The sequence below is a fragment of the Metopolophium dirhodum genome, chromosome 1 (assembly GCF_019925205.1).
Source record: "Metopolophium dirhodum isolate CAU chromosome 1, ASM1992520v1, whole genome shotgun sequence".
NCBI classification, from domain to species: Eukaryota; Metazoa; Arthropoda; class Insecta; order Hemiptera; family Aphididae; genus Metopolophium; species Metopolophium dirhodum.
In genome coordinates, this window is record NC_083560.1 from 141,281,979 (window position 1) to 141,304,819 (window position 22,841).

At 43.9% G+C, this 22,841-nt stretch overlaps 2 protein-coding genes across 2 annotated transcripts; one reads left to right on the forward strand and one right to left on the reverse strand.

Annotated features, from left to right (window-relative positions):
- The first annotated feature begins 7,545 nt into the window (after window positions 1–7,545).
- On the forward strand, window positions 7,546–10,616 carry LOC132932903 (uncharacterized). Its single transcript, XM_060999250.1, has 3 exons — window positions 7,546–7,748; window positions 8,369–8,622; window positions 9,499–10,616. Exons 1-3 carry the CDS (start codon window positions 7,546–7,548, stop codon window positions 10,614–10,616), a joined length of 1,575 nt encoding a protein of 524 aa, XP_060855233.1.
- Window positions 10,617–13,226: 2,610 nt separating this feature from the next.
- On the reverse strand, window positions 13,227–19,802 carry LOC132932904 (proteoglycan 4-like). The gene is made up of 2 exons (XM_060999251.1): window positions 19,713–19,802; window positions 13,227–13,960 (listed from the first exon to the last, which is right to left on the reverse strand). Exon 2 carries the CDS (start codon window positions 13,953–13,955, stop codon window positions 13,227–13,229), a length of 729 nt encoding a protein of 242 aa, XP_060855234.1. The 5' UTR covers window positions 13,956–13,960; window positions 19,713–19,802.
- Window positions 19,803–22,841: the final 3,039 nt, after the last annotated feature.

Genomic DNA, 22,841 nt, shown 5'->3' on the forward strand with positions numbered 1-22,841 from the left:
AAAGAACGCTGTCCGCTATCCGACGCAGTCGGATTGCATACCTGACGACGTGACCCAGCCGTCGCACATTGTCCGCTATCCGACGAAGTCGGATTGCCTACTCGGACCACCGAGGTGACTGACCTGCTAGACACCCTTAAAAGACGATTGCTATATGATTTCCATAGAAGCCCGAAATGTTTTGAATTTTTTTCACGAAACTTATTACCTAATTTCGCGTTTTCGGCGACAGTAATGGACGCTGTCCGCGATTCGACGCAGTCGGATTGCATACCTGACGACGTGACCCGGCCGTCGCATATTGTCTGCTATCCGTCGTATTCGGATTGCCTACCCGGACCCCTGAGGTGACTGACCTGCTAGACACCCTACCCTTATTATTACGGTGAACGTCATTTGAGGTGACTGACCACCTAGACACTCAAAGATATACGACGGCTATATGACTTGCATGGACGCCCGAAATGTTTTACAATTTTTTTCACGAAACTTATTACCTAATTTCGCGTTTTCGGCGACAGTAATGAACGCTGTCCGCGATTCGACGCAGTCGGATTGCATACCTGACGACCGGCCGACGCATATTGTCTGCTATCCGACGAAGTCGGATTGCCTACTCGGACCACTGAGGGGACTGACCTGCTAGACACCCTTAAAAGACGATTGCTATATGATTTGCATAGAAGCCCGAAATGTTTTGAATTTTTTTTCAAGTAATTAATTTTTCCGTTCTCGGTGACAGTAATGAACGCTGTCCGCGATTCGACGCAGTCGGATTGCATACCTGACGAAGTTACCCAGTTGTCGCACATTGTCCACCATTCACAATCCACTATTCTTATCATTAACCCAGAATCCTTATCAGAAATCCAAAATCCTTATCACTAATCCACCATCCTTATCATAAATCCACTTTTCTTATCAAAATCTAAAATCCTTATCACTTAATTTTTTCACAGATCCCTATCACTAGACCTCTGTATCACCCATACACCGCGTCGGCTTCGGTTGACGACCAGACCACAAGACCACTGCGGCATCCGACATCGACAACACTCCTCACCAACCACGGGGGGTCTGGGGGTCTCCCCCATCGACGCTCGGAGAGCTAGTCTTATAGTATAAAACGAAGACCCGTGTGGCGCCTCCTATGTCGATTTTCCGTACCAGCGTAAGAGACTACCAATGAAAAAATTCGACGGGCGGTCTCCCGTCGGCGGCGGAGCCGTCGCCGCGTTATCACTCCTTCTTATCACTTTTCGCGATTTCTTTCGATATTTTCAAAATTTCTTCACATTTCGAGTTTTACCCCCCCGGGGTTCCCCGAGCGGCCCCGTTCGGACCTTATTCCCGTTCCCCGCTAAATTTACGTACCGCGCGCGGCCGTACTTTTTTCCCGGCGGGCCCGCCGCGGTGGCGATTACGTGCAAACCGTCCGCCGCCGTCGCGCGCGTTTTTTGCCTTTGTTTTCAAGAATTCGAGTTTTAGCCCTCTTCGAGGCGTCCGCCTTTCCCGTTTGCCACTTATTCGCGTTCCCCGTTACGTTTATAGGTCGCGCGCGGCCGTACTCGAATATTTTAGAGCGCCGCGGCGTAGAGAACGATAGCGGAAAGCGCGGCGTCGTCGCCGTCTTACCGATTTTTTCGACTAAAGTCGCGTCTCGCCGCTCTCTCAAAAGTCTCACCTCCCCGTCGACGCGATATTCGCGTTCCCAGCTAAATTTATAGGCCGCGCGCGGCCGTACTTCGTCCGAGACGAGTCCCGGGGCCGCGGGACGACGCCGAGAGCGGAGCGCCGATATCGCCGCCGTCGAGTAGGTATTACTATATACAGGCATAAATACGTGCGTCGGAGGGTCCGATTTTTTTTCGCGAATATCGCGTTTTCGACGTCCGGGGGTGGCGGAGCCTGTCGTCCGCCGCCCGAAGCGGTGGGATCGCCGGCTCAAAAGCCCTCCGCGGACGCCGGGACCGCGTTCGCGATTCACCGGGACGGCGAAACCGCTTAAGAGTCATAGATTCGACACCAGTTTTCAACTCAGTAGGTAGGTAGGTAGGTAAGGCGTCGGTGCGGATGACCCGGGGGTCGTGGTTTCGATGCCGGCCGCCGGGAATTTCGTTAATTTGCGGCGGCCGTAATATTTCGTAATTTTTTTTTTCGCGTTTTTTTTTTTTGTCATTTTCCTTTCGCCATCACTTTCGCCTTATCACTTTTGACGAATTTTCAAAATTTCTTCAAAATTCGTGTTTTAACGCCTTCGCGCACCTCGGACGGCCCCGTTCGGACCTTATTCGCGTTCCCCGTTAAATTGTGAGGCCGCGCGCGGCCGTACTTTGTCTCGGCCCGTCCCGCCGCGGCCGAGACGACGTGCGATAGGAGTGCCGCCGTCGCCTGCGTTTTTCGATAATTTTTTCGAAAAGTCGAGTTTTAACTGTTTTGGAAACGTCTCACCCCCGTTCGCGACTTATTCGCGTTCCCCGTTACATTTATAGGCCGCGCGCGGCCGTACTTGAATATCTTAGAGCGCCGCGGCGTAGAGAACGATAGCGAAAAGCGCGGCGTCGTCGCCGTCTTACCGAGTTTTCCGACTTTTTCGACTAAAGTCGCGTCTCACCGCTCTCTCGAAAGTCTCACCTCCCCGCCGACGTGATATTCGCGTTCCCCGCTGAATTTCTAGGCCGCGGGCGGCCGGACTTCGTCCGGGACGAGTCCCGGGGCCGCGGGACGACGCCGAGAGTGGAGTGCTGATATCGCCGCCGTCGAGTAGGTATTACTATATACAGGCATGAATACGTGCGTCGGAGGGTCCGATTTTTTCGCGTTTTCGACGTCCGAGGGTGGCGGAGCCGGTCGTCCGCTGCCCGATGCGGTGGGATCGCCGGCTCAAAAGCCCTCCACGGACGCCGGGACCGCGTTCGCGATTCGCCGGGACGGCGAAACGGCTTAAGAGTCATAGATTCGACGCCAGTTTCCAACTCTGTAGGTAGGTAGGTAGGTAAGGCGTCGGTGCGGATGACCCGGGGAGTTATGAACAGTTATGAACGTTGTCCGCGATTCGACGCAGTCGGATTGCATACCTGACGAAGTTACCCAGCCGTCCCACATTGTCCGCTATCCGACGAAGTCGGATTGCCTACTCGGACCACCGAGGTGACTGACCTGCTAGACACCCTTAAAAGACGATTGCTATATGATTTCCATAGAAGCCCGAAATGTTTTGAATTTTTTTTCACGTAATTAATTTTTCCGTTTTCGGTGACAGTTATGAACGTTGTCCGCGATTCGACGCAGTCGGATTGCATACCTGACGAAGTTACCCAGCCATCGCACATTGTCCGCTATCCGACGAAGTCGGATTGCCTACTCGGACCACTGAGGTGACTGACCTGCTAGACACCCTTAAAAGACGATTGCTATATGATTTGCATAGAAGCCCGAAATGTTTTGAATTTTTTTCACGTAATTAATTTTTCCGTTTTCGGTGACAGTAATGAACGTTGTCCGCGATTCGACGTAGTCGGATTGCATACCTGACGAAGTTACCCAGCCGTCGCACATTGTCCGCTATCCGACGAAGTCGGATTGCCTACTCGGACCACTGAGGTGACTGACCTGCTAGACACCCTTAAAAGACGATTGCTATATGATTTGCATAGAAGCCCGAAATGTTTTGAATTTTTTTTCAAGTAATTAATTTTTCCGTTCTCGGTGACAGTAATGAACGCTGTCCGCGATTCGACGCAGTCGGATTGCATACCTGACGAAGTTACCCAGTTGTCGCACATTGTCCACCATTCACAATCCACTATTCTTATCATTAACCCAGAATCCTTATCAGAAATCCAAAATCCTTATCACAAATCCACCATACTTATCATAAATCCACTTTTCTTATCAAAATCTAAAATCCTTATCACTTAATTTTTTCACAGATCCCTATCACTAGACCTCTGTATCACCCATACACCGCGTCGGCTTCGGTTGACGACCAGACCACAAGACCACTGCGGCATCCGACATCGACAACACTCCTCACCAACCACGGGGGGTCTGGGGGTCTCCCCCAGCGACGCTCGGAGAGCTAGTCTTATAGTATAAAACGAAGACCCGTGTGGCGCCTCCTATGTCGATTTTCCGAACCAGCGTAAGAGACTACCAATGAAAAAATTCGACGGGCGGTCTCCCGGCGGCGGCGGAGCCGTCGCCGCGTTATCACTCCTTCTTATCACTTTTCGCGATTTCTTTCGATATTTTCAAAATTTCTTCACATTTCGAGTTTTACCCCCCCCTGGGGTCCCCGGGCGGCCCCGCTCGGACCTTATTCGCGTTCCCCGGTAAATTTACGTACCGCGCGCGGCCGTAATTTTTTCCCGGCGGGCCCGCCGCGTAGGCCGTTACGTGAAAACCGAGCGCCGCCGTCGCGGGCGTTTTTTGCCTTTTTTTTTCGAGAATTCGAGTTTTAGCCCTCAACGAGGCGTCCGCCCTCCCCGTTCGCGACTCATTCGCGTTCCCCGTTACGTTTATAGGTCGCGCGCGGCCGTACTCGAATATTTTAGTGCGCCGCGGCGTAGAGAACGATAGCGGAAAGCGCGGCGTCGTCGCCGTCTTACCGATTTTTCCGACTTTTTCGACTAAAGTCGCGTCTCGCCGCTCTCTCGAAAGTCTCACCTCCCCGTCGACGCGATATTCGCGTTCCCAGCTAAATTTATAGGCCGCGCGCGGCCGTACTTCGTCCGAGACGAGTCCCGGGGCCGCGGGACGACGCCGAGAGCGGAGCGCCGATATCGCCGCCGTCGAGTAGGTATTACTATATACAGGCATAAATACGTGCGTCGGAGGGTCCGATTTTTTTTCGCGAATATCGCGTTTTCGACGTCCGGGGGTGGCGGAGCCTGTCGTCCGCCGCCCGAAGCGGTGGGATCGCCGGCTCAAAAGCCCTCCGCGGACGCCGGGACCGCGTTCGCGATTCGCCGGGACGGCGAAACCGCTTAAGAGTCATAGATTCGACACAACTTTTCAACTCGGTAGGTAGGTAGGTAGGTAAGGCGTCGGTGCGGTTGACCCGGGGGTCGTGGTTTCGATGCCGGCCGCCGGGAATTTCGTAAATTTGCGGCGGCCGTGATATTTCGGAATTTTTTTTTTTCGCGTTTTTTTTTTTGTCATTTTCCTTTCGCCATCACTTTCGCCTTATCGTGATATACGGATTTGACGAAAATTTGACGTTTTTTTTTTTAAATTCGAGTTTCACCTCTTTTGAAGACGTCGGACCTCCCCGTCGAAGACTTATTCCCGTTCCCCGCTAAATTTATAGGCCGCGCGCGGCCGTACTTCGTCCGGTACAAGTCCCGGGTCCGCGGGACGACGCCGAGAGCCGAGTGCCTATATCGCCGCCGTCGAGTGGGTATTACTATTACAGGCATAAATACGTGCGTCGGAGGGTTCGATTTTTTTTCGCGAATATCGCGTTTTTGACGTCCGAGGGTGGCGGAGCCGGTCGTCCGCTGCCCAAAGCGGTGGGATCGCTGGCTCAAAAGCCCTCTGCGGACGCTGGGACCGCGTTCGTCATTCGCCGGGACGTTGAAACGGCTTAAGAGTCATAGATTCGACACCAGTTATCAACTCAGTAGGTAGGTAGGTAGGTAAGGCGTCGGTGCGGATGACCCGGGGTCGTGGTTTCGATGCCGGACGCCGGGATTGAAGATAATTTGCGGCGGCCGTGTTAATTTGGAATTTTTTTTTCGTAATTTATCTTTTGCTATCACACTCAACGAAAGGTAATTTGTAATTATGGAATAGTAATTAAGAATGATAATTGATAATCATTAGTGTGCCTGTGTATTTACGTGTAAAATTAACTCAGATGTATAATACGACAACATATTAAAAATGTACCTAAACAGTATGTAGGTAGTTTGTATTTTTAAGCTATTACACAATAATATGTGCTGTTGACTTTATATACAATTATTATATTTGACTACGTTATATTATGACATATTATACATATATATATCGATTAACAGGGAAGTCAGTTGGTAAATGATGGACTATATTATTATATATTTAGAAGTGTGGATTTATTAATTCCACAGGTAGGTATTTTTCGGTATTTATTGCTTAGGTTAAAATATATTATTCATTAGTCAGTAATACAATTTTTTTTTATATTACAGCTTAAAGTGAGATAGTTGGTCGAGTTGATTCAATAGCTACCTACGAGCAGTATGTGCTTTCAACAATGTTGTCCGTGAATATACACACTATAATATTTGTTGTGGTTGTTTTGCGTAATTAATATACATAAGTATGTGTATATTGTGTGTTTGTGGGTATGTGTGTGTGTGTGTGTGCAATATATCACTGCAATACCACGTAGTTGTTACAGTATGACCAGTAGATTATGATTATACGCATTCGTCCTCGGCGGTGTGGTGGTGTGCGGGGGACAACTTTAGCGACGCGGTGCGCGTCCGTGTCATCCAACGTCATCTCGTGACCGGCGGTCTCGCAAAGCACATTTACGAACACAGAAAAAACTATAAAGTGATAGAGTTTGTTGTTTAGAGCTTTTCTCTGTGTTTTGGTGTGCTTTGTTTTGGGCGCTTTTCATACCGGTGAGTACAAGTCAAGATAGGCATCATAATATTCAGATTACCTTTTCCGCACACAGGTGTATTCGCGGTAGCGCGTGTTGTTTAACTACCTACACACACATGGTTTTCCGTTATTTTGACCACGTCGCTTTTTTTGTTTTTGACACCTCAGTTTCATTGTACTTTTTTAACTTTTTTATAGCCGCATTCGTATTGACAATTATCAGTTGCTCTGATCGACGTAAGCCCGTTGGCCGTTTCGGCGCGTTACCATTGCGGTGACTATTTTTTTTTATGACATGTTTTTAGTCGCTTTAGCATATTTTTACGCAAACAGTTAGGTGTGCTACGACGAGCTGGGTATGTCATTTTTCACATTTTCCTATTTTCTCTTACGTACATTACAATGTAAGGTGTATACCTATTAATTCTAAAAATACATCAACACTGATAACAGACTGATACCGTCGTTATATTCGATTACAACGATTTTTTTTTTTTGAACGAGTTTTTCATATTATTTACTATTTAGTATATTTTACTTTTTACTTATATAAATAAATCTGATAAATTTACTATAACCTGTTCGTGATGTCTTTAGGCTATTCAATATGGTCAAACGCTGCATTCTATGCGGAGTCGTGGACGACATCAACGGCGTTTCAATACACGGGTATTTACGATTTAACACAACAAATATCAATGTAATAAAATCAATAATATGTCACCTTTAGATTTCCAACCGACGTGCGTCGTCGTCTTGAGTGGGTGGCCAGGGTTTTGCTGTGAACCACACCTCCAAGGTGTGTTCAAGGCACTTTATTCCGGGTTGTGACTACCCTGTAGGAAACGCACATCGCCGCCGTCTGTTGCACACAGCAGTGCCATCTTTGGTGAGTATAAATTTTATTATGGTGGACCTCAACACTTTGTCACTATTACTGTCGTAACGATGTGTATCCAAGGCCAAACTTATCAGAGGATAAATAATGACGTGGCCGTTGACCGAGTAGATGCCAACTACTGTCAGTTGTATTTCCTCGAGTCCGCAGAGGCCAACGCCCGCCGCGTTGGGATGGCTCTGCAGAGAAATCATCGTGAACTGTCCGTAGTTGTGATGGGACTATTGGACGGTTTTCTGCGGGACGTAAATCCGTACGCAATGGCTTTTAATTAAGATATAAATTTATTGTATTTATTAACATTAGGACTATGAATTGCCCCTTAGAGTAAATTTCTTTTACATATACCTTTCTCAAAGTAGACAGAAAAAACAAAAAAAATTACACACTGTAACCAATAAACTAACTATGTTAACTGTCAAACTAGATATTACGTTGATATTAGACACTCACAGCTACCAATATACTGCAGTTATTACTTAATGTTCGTTCAAAATAGTATACAAAGCAAAAAATTTTCTTACCTTTATTACTTAAATTATATTATATATTATATGTATTTTATGTGTTTATTATAATTTTACTCTGCTACCAACAGAGTTATATGTACTTATGAATGATACAGGTAACATTAAATATAACTTAGGGCTGGGACGTTTTTATATTTTATATGAAGTATAGGTTTTATTGTTATTACCTAACCTATGTGTTCTCCTAAGCTTACTACACTTCACACACATTTATAATATATATATTTATTATTATGTATTATGTTAATTATACAATTATAGAGTTAAATGCACTGAATGATTTATTTGTTTCTACATGGAGTCTGTCTAAATATAAAAATATACATGTCTATATTTGTTCCAGGAACATGCGTGAGGTGTGGCTGGCAGAAAGAGACCTAGCCGACGCCGATCCCGCAGGTGTGCGACCTAGGCCAGTGACGATGTATTTTGTCCGAGATGCGGCCCGGGACGACGGGCGAAACAACCTGCCTACCGCAAACGAAGTTGCGGCCGTGTTCGTAGGCGAAGGGGGTCGTCCGCCAAGAGACATTAATCTGGTCATCTACGATACGAATCCAATCAACCCGCAACACAGGATGCAAACCATACCAGCGGGTTAGTTAATAATTATTTCCTATAAACACAGCTGTCTCAAATTGTTCACTTATATTCACTATATTTATTGCACATTAATATCAACACCATCAAATAGAATCATAGTTTTTGTTGTACAGTAAAGCTGACACTGCGATTTTAAATTTACATTAAGTATACACTACATTTTGGACATTCTTTTGAATGAATCTATTAAATTCTATTACTTTAACAATCTGAGGTACAATTATTTTAATAAGCTTTACTGATATTTTGACAAATCCTGCAGCAGTCTCCTATTTTTTTTTTTGCGAAATAAACAGATGAAAGACTATGAAGCATAATTATATTATTGTTCGCATCTCCGACAATAAGTGTCGTTCAAAGATTTATCAGTGATTAGAATGTTAGATAGACAGGCCAGGAATTCTATTCAGGACATAATTTAATCATAATAGATCAGGTATTGCTATTCAAGCTAGGGGACCTATGTATACATAAAATATTAGATAAAGTTAAATTAACAATATTTAATTCCTTACAACCATATTCATTATAAATTATGTTCATCTTGTAGTGATAGTATGACAATAAGTCGTGTTATGATTTGTATGTAGTGTACTATATAATTTATCAATAATCAAACATAATATAGTCACATTACTTCGGTGCTTAATTTCATGATTTGTTTGGACTTCATAACAGACATCACTTACAAATATACACTATAAATCCTTGGAATACAAAAAGATCAGAGTTAATATTTTAATAACCTTTCTTTTGCGGTTATATACTCACAACACAGTCACAACTCCATCCTCTAACCCCCAGCTACTACAAATCGTTGATTTAGCATTCCACTTTAAATAATATATACCATTCGTTACATTTCACAAGGGTCGTGTCACTCGGATCCGATGTTGTATCCGCTGTTTTTCCCGTACGGCGAGGCCGGTTGGCATAACGTGATGTTGCAAGCGGGCAACCGACGAAACAATGTCCGCAATCGCAACAGTATCAGAGAGTTTGCGTCCTACCGTTTGGCTGTTAGATATCAGGGAAATAACGACCAAAGGCATGAACTGTTTAGTTTATTACATCAAGGTCGGTTCTTGTTGCAGATGTATGTGTGCGACCAGTATGTTCGAATGGAGTCGAACAATCTGAACTACAAACGTTTTCACCAGAGGGATCTCCTCGCCGAAGCGTATCAAGGGCTCAAGGACCATGTGAACCAACAGCTCCACATCGATCCCATGGCGGTCGGGCGTAGGGTCATATTGCCGTCGACGTTCACGGGTAGCGATCGATTCAACAAGATGAATTATCAAGACGCCATCACCATAGTGCGTACCAAAGGGAAACCCGACCTGTTCATAACGTTTACGTGCAATCCCAGCTGGCCAGAGATCACTGAAAACCTGGCTGCCCACAGCACGGCAAGCGACAGGCCGGACCTGGTGGCCAGAGTGTTCAACAGTAAGCTACAGGAGCTAATAGGTGACATAACTGTACATCGTGTGTTTGGTAATGTCAGCGCTTACGTGTACACTATCGAGTTTCAGAAACGTGGTCTGCCCCATGCGCATATACTGATAATCCTGGCGGAGGACTGTAAGTTCCGCACAGCCGAGGACGTGGACGACGTGGTTTGCGCCTTCTTGCCGGACCCCGCAATCGACAGGCGCTTACACGACTGCGTCAAGTCTCACATGATCCACGGGCCGTGTGGAACAGTCAATCCACAGTGTCCGTGCATGGTGGACAACAAATGCTCCAAAGATTTCCCGAAAGCGTACGCAGAGGAGACTGTGTACGTTGCGGACGGCGGACATCCAAAGTACCGCCGACCGGATGACGGCCGGGTGGTACTTATGAGAGGTCGTGAGGTTGGTAACGAGTGTGTAGTGTCATACAACCCTTATCTTCTGGCCAAGTATGACGCACACATCAACGTCGAGATATGCACGTCCATAAAGAGTGTCATGTATATCTACAAGTATATATACAAGTGACACGACCGTGTGACGTTGAAGTTCAGGACCAGGATGAGATTGCCAAGTGAGTCTTAACTTAATTTTATAATTTACATATTTCTAAATTTAGGTATAGTGATTATAATAGTATATTGTATATATTGTATATGTTTATTTAGTGTGTTTTTTGTGTAGGAATTATTTACTACTATTTATGTTCAGGAATTTTAAATATTAAATTGGACAATTTTTAAAATTCACATAAAAATCTTAAATTTAAAAATTCTGTTACTTAATTACATTTGTTTTTATTCCATTGTATTACTCTTATTTTGTTTTTAATTTTAAATATGTACGTTTTAGTTTGAAATAATAAAATTACTTTGATTTGACATTGGCTAAAAACTAAAATTTTAATGATTAAAGAACTTTACTTTTTTATGAAACATTACTACATTTTAATAAGAATATTCAGTTGAGCAAAACTTTAGGAACTTCTACATTTATAAACTATTATTATTATTATTATTATTATTATTATTATTATTATTATTATTATTATTACATTTAATGCGTTATATCATGTGTTTTCATTCAAACTGCGTATAATAAACATTATATTGCATACAGTAATAAACATCAATTGAATAAATAGTTAACTAATAAATCATTTATTAATTTTTAATAATTCCCATCAATAGTGTCTAAGATTTTTATAATTTTATATTACTTTTAATCCTTTTTTTCATGTGTCTTCATTCAAGCTGTGTATAATAAACATTCTATTGCATACAGTATTAAACATAAATTAAATAAATAGTTAATTAATAAATGATTTAATAGTGTCTTAAGATTTTTATAATATTATATATTAATTTTATAATTTTATATTACATTTAATCCTTTTTTTCATGTGTCTTCATTCAAGCTGTGTACAATAAACATTCTATTGCATACAGTATTAAACATAAATTAAATAAATAGTTAATTAATAAATGATTTAATAGTGTCTTAGGATTTTTATAATTATATATTAATTAATATGTAGGTTGTACCTTATATTATGTACTTCTATACAGAGAGTTCTATAGGTGGTCTACATTATTATTGATAGATTTTTATTATAGGTATTACATTGAAAATTATTACCATTCCATCATTATTAGCATATAACAATATTTTATGCATATGTCATTTTTAGCAGTGTGTCCAGTGTGTATGAATTATTTTACTCACTATTTTTTAGGTTTTTAGGGTAGTTGTAATCGTTTACCGATAACTTTTAGTTTTTTTTACTATTGTATACTAGCTATATTATATACTTAACATTTAATGTGTGTTCTTTAGGTATTATTATTATTAAATTAAATTTGTTATTTTATCTATACATTTTATCTAACTAAACATCAATGACATTAAGTACACCAATTAACTAATATACCTAATAGATATAAATTTTGGTTTATAACCTGATCTAAGTTTAACCGTGATCACATAATATACTGTCTCAAATTGTAAACTTCAACACCTCGGCAATGTGAAACACGCTTTGCCATTCTTAAATAATATTATACAGTTATAATGTACTCCACCTGATACAATATAATATAATATAATAATAATAATAATAATAATAATAATTTAAATTTTGAATATTTTATGTGTAATTCGAATATAAATCGAATTAAATACACCGATTGTACACTGTTATCACCTTGATCACCTAATATACTAATACCAACTCTGTAAATTATAGATTAAATTGTATAATTATATAAATTAATTCATAACATTCACTAGACGTCCACTATGATTATATTTAGCTACTCGAGTTGACATTAACAATTTGATTTCACGACATTTATTTATCAAAACATCATAATATATCGTTCAACGGTTGTAGGGATTCTTCGTCATATGCACATTGTAATGCAATGCTTTGTGTCTACAGAACCAAAAAAAAATTACATTTACTTGAATTATATAATAATAATAATACCAATCACAACACCAGACGGTATCATCTATAGAGCCATTGTTAGTTATCTTTAATGGTTTGACGCGGCTACGACGGTGGTGGTAGGTGGTCCGCGGAGAGCCGGTCGTTGGTGTGGTATATTGGGTGGCACACTCGAGCGTAAAAAAAAAACAAACACAATTTCGGGTGTCGACGGTTGGGTTTATTTTACCCCGTACCGGGTATACGTAGATATATAAATATATGTAGCAAAGAAATATATCAAAAAAAAAAGAACAAAATGACGGCGGGCTATATGAAAATATATATCTCTCTGGTTGTGGTCGTGTGGCTGTGCTCACGACGTGGGTTATGTTGCTAGTAGTAGGTCTACGACGGCCGGTACTCGTTCTACGCGACTCGCCTTCCCGTCCCACCTTGTGCCTTTGTGGCGTGGTGGGGGAGTTGGCGTTGTCGCGCTGTAGCCCGTAGTGGCGGTTGACGAAAAGTGTAGACTGGTCGCTGCGGTACCTGTACTTTGTACTGGTGGCCGCTGCGTACCGCGTCATACTCCCCCGCCAAACCGTCACACGGGGTACACTTGTACCGGTGTCCGTGTGTCATATCAGGACGGGGTGGCTTGTACTACCTCTGGCTTTCGCTTGAGGTAGACTTGCCCGCGCCTGTGAGTGTTATTGAAGGTGTTTTGGGGACCCTACCGGAGTGTAGTACGAGTGGTGCTCGTCCAAATCTGGCATCCCCTCGAACGCCACCAGCCAATCTGTCTCGGTAATTTCTACCGTGGACTCCGATTGGTCTGGCGACTCCTGGCTGGTGGGTTGTCCCGGCTCCTCGGACTTGCCGTCCTTGGAGGCCGGTTTGTCAACCTCCATCGGTGTAGGGTTGGTCGGAGGCGTGCCGGCTGCTTCCGGTTCTGAGGTTGGCGCGGGTTGCTTGGCAAGCCGACGTTGTTGGCTTGCCTCGCTTTCCCTGGCCTTCCTCTTCTCCTTCAGCTGTTGGAATTTCCGGCGGTTCCTTGCCTGCTGCGCCTCCGTCCTCACCCTTCCCGTTGGGCCGGGGAGTACCCCCGTTGGCCTGGGTACCGGTGCCGGCTCCGCAGGTGTTACGGGGGCAGGTGTCGTTGCTGGGGGTGGTGGCCTTGTCAAGGACGGTGTGCGGCTGCCGGGTGTTGACGTTGATGGTGGTCGGTGTGGCCGCAACCTCCGCTGAATGTCCGTCGTACGGTCCGCCCAGCCCCGGTTGTAGATGGCCGCCCGCACTGGGTCCTGCAGGAGTTGGCGGGTAGTCATCCTCGCGACCTGGGCGGCTATTCGTGGCTCATCCTGGCCACCGGATACCAGCCCCAGCCGTTGGATTAGCTCGGCAACCTGCTGCCACTTCTCCTGCTGTTGGCCGGTCATGTTGTCTGTAAATGATTATTATTACAGACAATTGTTTATTTAATGTTGGCCTATCGGTGCCCGTTTTAAGCATGACACATGTATTTTCCGCGGTGGTTGTTGGTCGGTTTGGAAGACTCCTTTCCCGACCTGTTTCGCCAGTCTTACCGGTCCCCACCACTTTGGTGCGAAACCGGCGTGAAAATCTTTGTGTGCCTTAGATAAGTGGTGTGCTTTGTAGTAGACTACGTCGCCCTTGCCGAACTTCACCGGTGTGCCGGTGTTCGTGCTTGGTTTTACCACTACCTTTTTGCCTAAAATACGTTTCTCCCGCTCTACCCTCTCTTCCTGTATTTTTTTGATGTGTACCGGCGCCGCTTTAGACAGCGCCCAGTCTCGGGTCTCTTGCACTCTCTGCCGAGGACAAGGACCGCGGGTGGGTAGCATGTCTGTTCGTTGCACCTGTTCCGTATCGAAAATAGGATTGAGGGTAGTTTCGTGTCCCAAGATTTATGTTTGCCCGTTACTAGTTGTGCGCGTAACCCTTTTTTTAAATCTTGATTACGGCGTTCGACTGGGTTGGCCCTCGGGTGGTAGATTGGGGTCGTCCAACCCTGTGCCCCCCAGCGTTCTAGCGCGTTCATCATTTCGTTTGACACAAACTGTGGGCCGTTATCACTGAGACACACGCGGGGGTAACCGAAACGCGAAAAGAACTCGCGTTCTAACGTTTCGATTATTGTTTTAGAGGTTGCTGTTCCTAAGGGGTAAGCCTCGGTCCACCTACTAAAACAGTCGGTTGCTACCAGTATGTACGATTTTCCCTTACCAGAACGTGGGTATGGGCCCATGAGATCGACACTGATAACTTCCCATGGTTCACGGGGGGTTCTTGGTTGCATTGGGTCGTTTGGACGTGAGTTTAGTGGTTTCGTGCACGCACATACGTGGCACGCACCGACATATAACCTGACGTCGTTTTTTTTACCTTTCCAATAGTACCGTTGTCGAACCGCCCGGTACGTCTCTTTCCAGCCCGGGTGGTTGGATAAGACGTGATCGTGACACCTCCAAATTGCATGTTGTGCTTTGGTTTTTGGTATCACGACGGGTGTGTGGGTGCCTACGTTTACGCGTAAGAGACCTTCGGAAAAAACGTATGCGTTTGTTCCCGATTTTGTGCTCCTAGTGTTCCGCGCTGGCCCGTCCCACCTGTGACCGGCGACTACTTCGCGGATTGTGGCGTCTTCGGACTGCCATTTTTCGAGAGTCGTCGCGGTGAGTGGTGTGTCGTCACTAACGTGGTTATCGAACATTGAAAATATTCGGTCAGATTCGAGGTCAACACTGGTTGTCGGCGCTGTGGGCGCCCCTACCAATTTTTCCTCAAGTCGATCTTCGTCTACAGGTGTGCCCGGTGCCGGGTCACGAGATAACAAATCTGGTGCTTCGTTTTGTATTCCCGGGACGTGTACCGTACTAAAATCTAAATTAGCTAGTTGTAGTGACCAACGTGTTAATTTTGAATTTTTGTCTTTAGCCCTGTGTAACCATGTCAGTGCCGAGTTGTCGGTTAGGAGTTCGAAACGTCGGGTTTCTAGGTATGGACGGAATTTGTCTGTCGCCCAGATTATCGCTAGGCACTCGCGTTCGACCGCGGCGTACCTTGTTTGCGTTTCGCTAAACTTTTTGCTTGCGTAGGACACTATGCGTCTTTCCTCCGGTCTGTCACCACGTTGGAAAAGTACCGCACCGGCTCCTATTTCGCTTGCATCTGTTTGCAGACAAAACGGTTTGCTATAATCGGGTGGCGACAATTTTGGTGATGTGACTAGCGCGTTTTTTATTGTTTCGAACGCGCGTTGTTCTACCTCTGTCCATTTCCACCGTACTCCCTGTTTTAATAAATTAGTGAGTGGTGCTATGGTATCCGCGTAATTATCTACGAACTGGTTGTACCAGTTGCACACGCCCAAAAATTTACGTACGTCCCTAACCTTTTTGGGAACCGGAAAATTGTCAATGCATACCAATTTTTCCGGTTGTTTTTGTATGCCCTCCGAGTCTACGATGTGCCCTAAAAATGAAATTTCGCGTAGACCGATTTTACATTTTTTTGTGTTGCACGTTAGTCCAAACCTCTTGAGCCGCTCGAGAACCTTGTCTAAGTGGGCCTGGTGTTCGTACTCGTCCCTTGAAAATACTACAATATCATCCAGGTAAACTTGTACGAAATCATCCTGGTACCCCCCTCATGACCTCGTTCATGAGTCTCACGAAAGTCATTGGACTATTCTTTAGACCGAAGGGGAGGACTCTGAACTGATATAGACCTCTACGTGTTCGGAATGCCGTATATTTTCGTGCATTTTCGTGTAGCGGCACTTGCCAGTACCCCGACTTAAGGTCAAAAATGCTGAATATTTTCGCGCCCCGCATTTGCCTAATCATTTTGTTGAGATCTGGCATAGGGTACGCGTCGGATTCCGTAACGTCGTTAAGCCTCCTGTAGTCGACACAGAGACGAAAAGTTCCGTCTTTTTTCTTTGCCATTACTACTGGTGCGGCCCATGGTGAGGTGCTTGGTTCTACGAGCCCCTGGAGTTCCATATCGCGTACCATATCGTCGATAGCAGTTTGTTTCTGCTGCGGATATGGGTATGGTTTGAGCGCGATTGGGGACGGGTCTTTTAGCAGAATTTCGTGTTCAATTAATTTGGTACGTCCTACTTTTTCGCTGAATACTACCGCGTATTTATTTAAAATCTTGGTTAGTTTCGCGCGTGTTTCGGGGTCGTTTCCAAATTCTAATTGTGACAGGTCGGGACGAGTGGCGGGTGGTTGAGATTTCCCTTTCCAACATGTCGACGTACGAATTTGCTTACCCATGTGAATTGTGCACGCGGCGTAATCCCAAGAGACTTCGTTGTTAACAAGAAAGTCGTGTCCTAGTAACGCGTCGCAATACAAATTGTCTAGGATGGTCGCTTCGAATTTTATATCGAGTGTACCTATCCTAGCTTCGAATGTGGAGGTGCCACTGGTTGTTGCAGTGCGACCGTCCGCCATCCGGACTGTGTTTGTTGGTCCGTGGGTGGGTGTTTTGCCGTATTTACGGGCTACTGTCGGGTTTACGTATGATTTTTGTGCCTGCGAATCTAATAGGGCTGTTACGAAGCCTGACGGAAATTCGAGTTCGACCGCGGGGGTCGGAATTTTGTCTTGGCATGTTCGCGTACCGTTATTAGTCGTATTGCAATTGGTCGAGCGGGACAACTGGTTCTGAACCGCGATGGAGACTGTCTGGTCGGTGGTGTTAACCGCCATGACCATACTGTCAACATCGGTTGCCTCGTTGCTCGCCTGTTGCCTTACGTGCGCAGACTGACCTAATGCGGGGATAAGCGCGGTGTGTGTGCTTGTGTCCCCGTCACCCGTGCGGGTGAACACCCGTGTCTCTGTTGCCTTTGTCCCTACACCTGTGGCTACCCCATGAGCCGGTTGTTGTTGAACACACGTGTCACCGGTGAGGTGAGTGTGTTCAATGGTGGGGTGGTGTAGGTTGGGGGTCTGTGAACGGGTGCCGAGTGGTGATTGGACGGAAAAAATGTTCGTAGTTGGTTGTTCTGTGTGTTGAATTACCGAACTACGCGCTTTTCGATTACGCTTATTTTTTCCGTGTGTACTACCGATAGTGGGTGGTGATGAGTGGGGGGGTGGTGATGAGTCGATGAGGGGGACTAGTCCTCGTCGACTCCCCCGCCGTTTCCCGACGTGGTCGGTCTGTTTGGACACTTACTGTTCCAATGGAGTTCCCCACAATATCTGCACGGCCCCGGTGGTGTATTATCAGTTGCTTTCGTAAAAAATTTTTTTTTGACCGGGGGGGCTGTTTGTGGGGTTTCCACCCCTTTCTTAGTTTTAGGGGCCCATTGTTGTGGGGGCGGGTTGGTGTTGTCCGTTACCGGGTCCAAGACGCCTGCGATGCGTCGCAGCTCGCTGAACGTCAATGGCCGGTGTAGACGTATGTGTGTACGGAAAGTGTCACGCGTTAGTCCGGCGATAATACCTACCAACTCCGATTCGGATAGGCCGGTATTTACGCGGCGCGCCAGCTGGTTTTTAATCAGCACAAATTCCGTTAACGACTGTCTGGGCGTTTGACGTGTTGACACGATGTCGGCGCGCAATCGAGACTGAATTTCGGCGTCATTGAAATTTTCATAAAATTCCTCCCTAAATTCTGTCCAGGATAGGTCGAGTGCCCTGATAGAATTGTACCATGTACTCGCCGTTCCTTTTAATTGCGGCTCGACCGCCCTGCACCAACCCGATGGGTGTATACGCGCTTGCGTCAAAATCGACTCGGTATTGTCTATAAACCGTACGGGGTCCTCGGCCCTAGTTCCTGTGAACTCGGGTAACGAGGCTCTTGCTGTACGCAAGTCCTCGTACGGTATTAGTACCGAACGTTCCTGTACGCGTGCTTCATATGACGCGTGTTGTGACGTGTGTGTGGTGTGACCCGTATAGTCGTGTTGACCGTCGCGCGTGAAGAACGGTCGGTTGTTCGAGGCGGCAGTGTGGCTGGCGCTCGGCTGAGCGCCGCCTTCGTTGCGCTCATACGACCTACCCGACTGGTAACTATCGTGTGTACGAGTTGTTATGTGTACGGGTGACGGGTGGTTGGTGTACCGCGGGACTGCAAAGTCGTGTGGCTGCTGCGTGGCGGTCGTGCGCGATTCCGTAAAGAACCGCGTCATGCTTGCCTCGAGCGCCATTAGGCGTGCCTCGAACGACGTTTTGTCGTTCGTTTGTGGCAACGCCAGTTTTAACTTTTGCAGTTGTTCCGCTGCGGTTTTGAAAGTGTCGGTATTGAATGGGTGTGCGGACTGGCCCTGTTGCATGGTCAGCTGGTTGTCGCAGTCCTCTGGCCGATCGTCCGTTGGTCCTTGACTTGCCGTATGGCTTGTCGAGATACCTCTAGCCGATGGTCCGAAAATCTGACTGACGTCCGTGCTTAACAGCGTTGATCGAACGTGTGGTTGTTGTCCAGTACCGTCCCCTAATCCTGTGATTGGGGGCTGCACTGGTTCGAACCTCACGTTCTCGGGAACTAGTCCGCTTTCCCTAAGGTGCTCCTCTAGCCTGACATACACATCCGACTTCGACCCGGACACACTGAGTCCGCGGGCCGAGCACTCGCTACGCAGCTCCGCCGACGATAACTGTTGTAACGTTTTACCAGTCATTATGTATGATTTAATTACAAATGCTGTCGTTAAGCAGTTGGTCGGTGAGGTAGCTTGTGTTTGGTGTGTGTACGTGGTTTAGAGACTTTTTTTTTTTTTGACGTAAATTTTGTGCGCTGTTTACGGAAGTTTATCAGCGATTACGTTAGTAGGTCAGCTGTTGACGGTGCCGCCGTTGCGTTCCCAGAATAGCAGAACTGGGTCGACGTACTCGGCGGCGGCAGTTGACGGCTGCAGCGGCTGAAACCGGTTTTGGCATGCGCGCTGTGCTGTTATCGACGGTAATGTCGCGGGACGAAAGGTAGGCGTTGCGGAGGGGTGGCGGTTGTTATATAACTACTTCCCAATCCGTATCAAGGTTATGCACGGCTGCGCGGGATTCCCTGTTACGTGCTAGAAATAATTCTTACGTAATGTTCACTGGGAATCCTAGCTAACCGGCAAACACACTCCTGGCTAAAAGTCTTAATATTAACTTAATATAAGCAATCTACCGAGGTATGTGTCAGCGTGAAAAAACTCTTACCTTTACGCTGTCTTGAGGCGATGATTCCTCTGCGGGGAGCCAATTTGACGCGGCTACGACGGTGGTGGTAGGTGGTCCGCGGAGAGCCGGTCGTTGGTGTGGTATATTGGGTGGCACACTCGAGCGTAAAAAAAAAACAAACACAATTTCGGGTGTCGACGGTTGGGTTTATTTTACCCCGTACCGGGTATACGTAGATATATAAATATATGTAGCAAAGAAATATATCAAAAAAAAAAGAACAAAATGACGGCGGGCTATATGAAAATATATATCTCTCTGGTTGTGGTCGTGTGGCTGTGCTCACGACGTGGGTTATGTTGCTAGTAGTAGGTCTACGACGGCCGGTACTCGTTCTACGCGACTCGCCTTCCCGTCCCACCTTGTGCCTTTGTGGCGTGGTGGGGGAGTTGGCGTTGTCGCGCTGTAGCCCGTAGTGGCGGTTGACGAAAAGTGTAGACTGGTCGCTGCGGTACCTGTACTTTGTACTGGTGGCCGCTGCGTACCGCGTCAGGTTGCCGCGGCGTATTCGGATGGCAAACGTTACGTTGGCTCGGATCAGTGTTGCCAGGTTTCTAAAATGATATTATCGTATACGGCCTTCAAAATTATCGTATTGTTCAATAAATTATCGTATCTTCAAAAATTTAACTAAAATGTTGCTCTAATATAAATACTATACATCTTAAGTCTTAACGACTTCAATTAAACATAGTTTTTAAAAAATATAATAAATAATTATACACATAATAAGAATATATGCATATTTTATTATAAATAGTAATTTATTATGATAAAATACCGTTATATTTTAAAACAATTGATAAATTATAATTTGAAATATCATTATTACAAAAATAACAACGGAATAAAAAAGTTACACATTTTTTTAAATTTATATACTTATTATAAATTAAAAATTAATAAATAGGTTATATAAATGATATTATGAATAATAGTAACTTTAAACAAACAATGTAATTTTAAAACAATAAATTACAACTTAAAATACCTTTAATTTAAAAATAAAATAAAATAAAAAACTTAAACAAAACAGGTACATATATTTTTAGTTTCAAATAACAAAATATTACTTTTCCATCAATAAATTAGACTTCAATTTATGTGGATTTTAAATATGAATATGATAATATAAAAATAGTTACTTTGAATAAAATAAGTTTTGATCATATTGATTATCATTATCTTCATCACTTTGATTCTCTTTTATTGGATACAAGTTAGTAGTAGTCATCAAGTTTATCATTTCTTTTGGAGGTCTAAATGTAACACAATTATACTCATTTTTATGCCGGTTAGAACTGAATTTCATGTTTTTTACACATTCACAAGCCATTAATGTAGCTGAAACCGTTTCAGTTATCATACGATTTCTGGACTTGGTTTTTGTTCTGTTTATTTTACTGAACAGTCTTTCACACTCTGTGTTTGAGTGTGGAAGTGAAAGTACAGTCAATGCAAACTTGGCCAATTCTTTGAAACATGAATTTTCAAATTCATTCGAAACATACATATTGTTCCAAAATGTACCAGTGTCCATATCTTCATTTAAATTTTCTGAAATATTTAGTGGTAAAGTACGCCATTGATCGTCAATAGTTTGCATTAAATTTATATTAGTTTTATCAATTATGCGAGGTACTTTATTCATAAGAGTTAATAGTGATGGCCAAGTTTGTCGCTTAATAGAAGATAGAGCGATCTTTGGACTTAAACAACTTAATAAAGACAAAATTGGATCATCAAAATTGTAACGTTTTTTTAACTGTAAACAACTTGTTCTAAGAAAACTTTGACATTTATCAAAAAAATATTTAAGCAAATCTTGCCTCTGGGTAATCAAATCACCCGACAAAAAGTTTGTTAATTTTATACCCAGATACATTTCATTTGATCTTAAATATTTGGTCTGATCATTGGGGTCAATATCTGGAAGTGACGTAGTCATTATATATTCTCTCTTCATAAAAGTTAATAAAATGTCTTTGTAGGTCACTACCATTTTTTCGTGCAAAACATCAAGCACAACTTTATCAGATTGGAAATATTTATTTAATAAAACAAATTTTGGTAACGCCCATTCCAAGAATAAATAGAAGGCTTTCGTGAAAGGGTCGTTAAGTTGGTCAAATATTGTTTTACTTGAAAGAAGTTTTTCGCAGAACCATTGATCATTGAAGTATAACTTCAAAGCGTCCCATTGTTCAATGATTCTACTAACTACCGAAGACATTGATAACCACCTAGTAGCTGACGGATGCAGTATTTTGTGTTCTTGTAGGTTAAGAAAAACTTGAAATTGATGGAATTGTGACTGACGTTTAGAACTTTGACTGAAATATGAATGAATTTGTCTTGCTAAATCTTCACATCGTTTAGGCAATTCTTTGCAAGCTTCGCTACTAACTAAATGTAGGCTATGGCAAATACATTTCATTAAAAAGATTTCAGGGAAAACATTTTGCATTCTGGAAGCTACTGAGTTACGAACTCCAAACATTGAATTGCAGCCATCTGACCCAAATTCAATAATATTAGTAAAAAGAATTTTATATTCTTCAAATGTTTGTATACAAGAATTAAACAAGTTATTAGCAGTGGCACCTTCATTCACCTTATCTATATTTTTCTTGTCATAAACTTGAATCAAGGACCAAAATCTACTTACAATTTTTTGTTCCTCAGCATCATGAAACCTGACAATAACACACATTGTTGACTCACACCCAATATCGGTCGACTCATTAATCATCACAGAAAATTTGTTTAATTTAAGTTTAGCTGCTAAAATTTGTTTTGCAAATGGTGAAATGACATTTTTTATGATGTTTGTAGTTATTGTTCTTTTAAGCTGGATTTTTTGACAAATTTCAGAATCATCAAAAATATTTTTCAAAACACCTACAATGTGTTTCCTACCAAGAGCATGATTTTTAATAACTACCAATTCAGAAACGAATATTTTGTTACATTTAATACATTTTGCTTTCATATCATCACCTTCAACTTTTCTCAACCAATCCTTATATGATGGCATAGATTCCCATTCAGGGCGGTATTTTTGTTCTCGATGTTTAGGCCGTTCTTCTTTACTGAGTTCTCCTCTTC

What these genes read in the sequence shown, in the direction of transcription:
- LOC132932903 (XM_060999250.1), top strand. Translation starts at nt 7,546, where the DNA reads ATGTGTATCCAAGGCCAAACTTATCAGAGGATAAATAATGACGTGGCC. An exon ending in TTTCTGCGGGACGTAAATCC is followed by an intron (nt 7,749 to 8,368) that starts GTACGCAATGGC and finishes TATTTGTTCCAG; the next exon opens with GAACATGCGTGAGGTGTGGC. An exon ending in GATGCAAACCATACCAGCGG is followed by an intron (nt 8,623 to 9,498) that starts GTTAGTTAATAA and finishes ACATTTCACAAG; the next exon opens with GGTCGTGTCACTCGGATCCG.
- LOC132932904 (XM_060999251.1), bottom strand. Translation starts at nt 13,955, where the DNA reads ATGACCGGCCAACAGCAGGAGAAGTGGCAGCAGGTTGCCGAGCTAATC.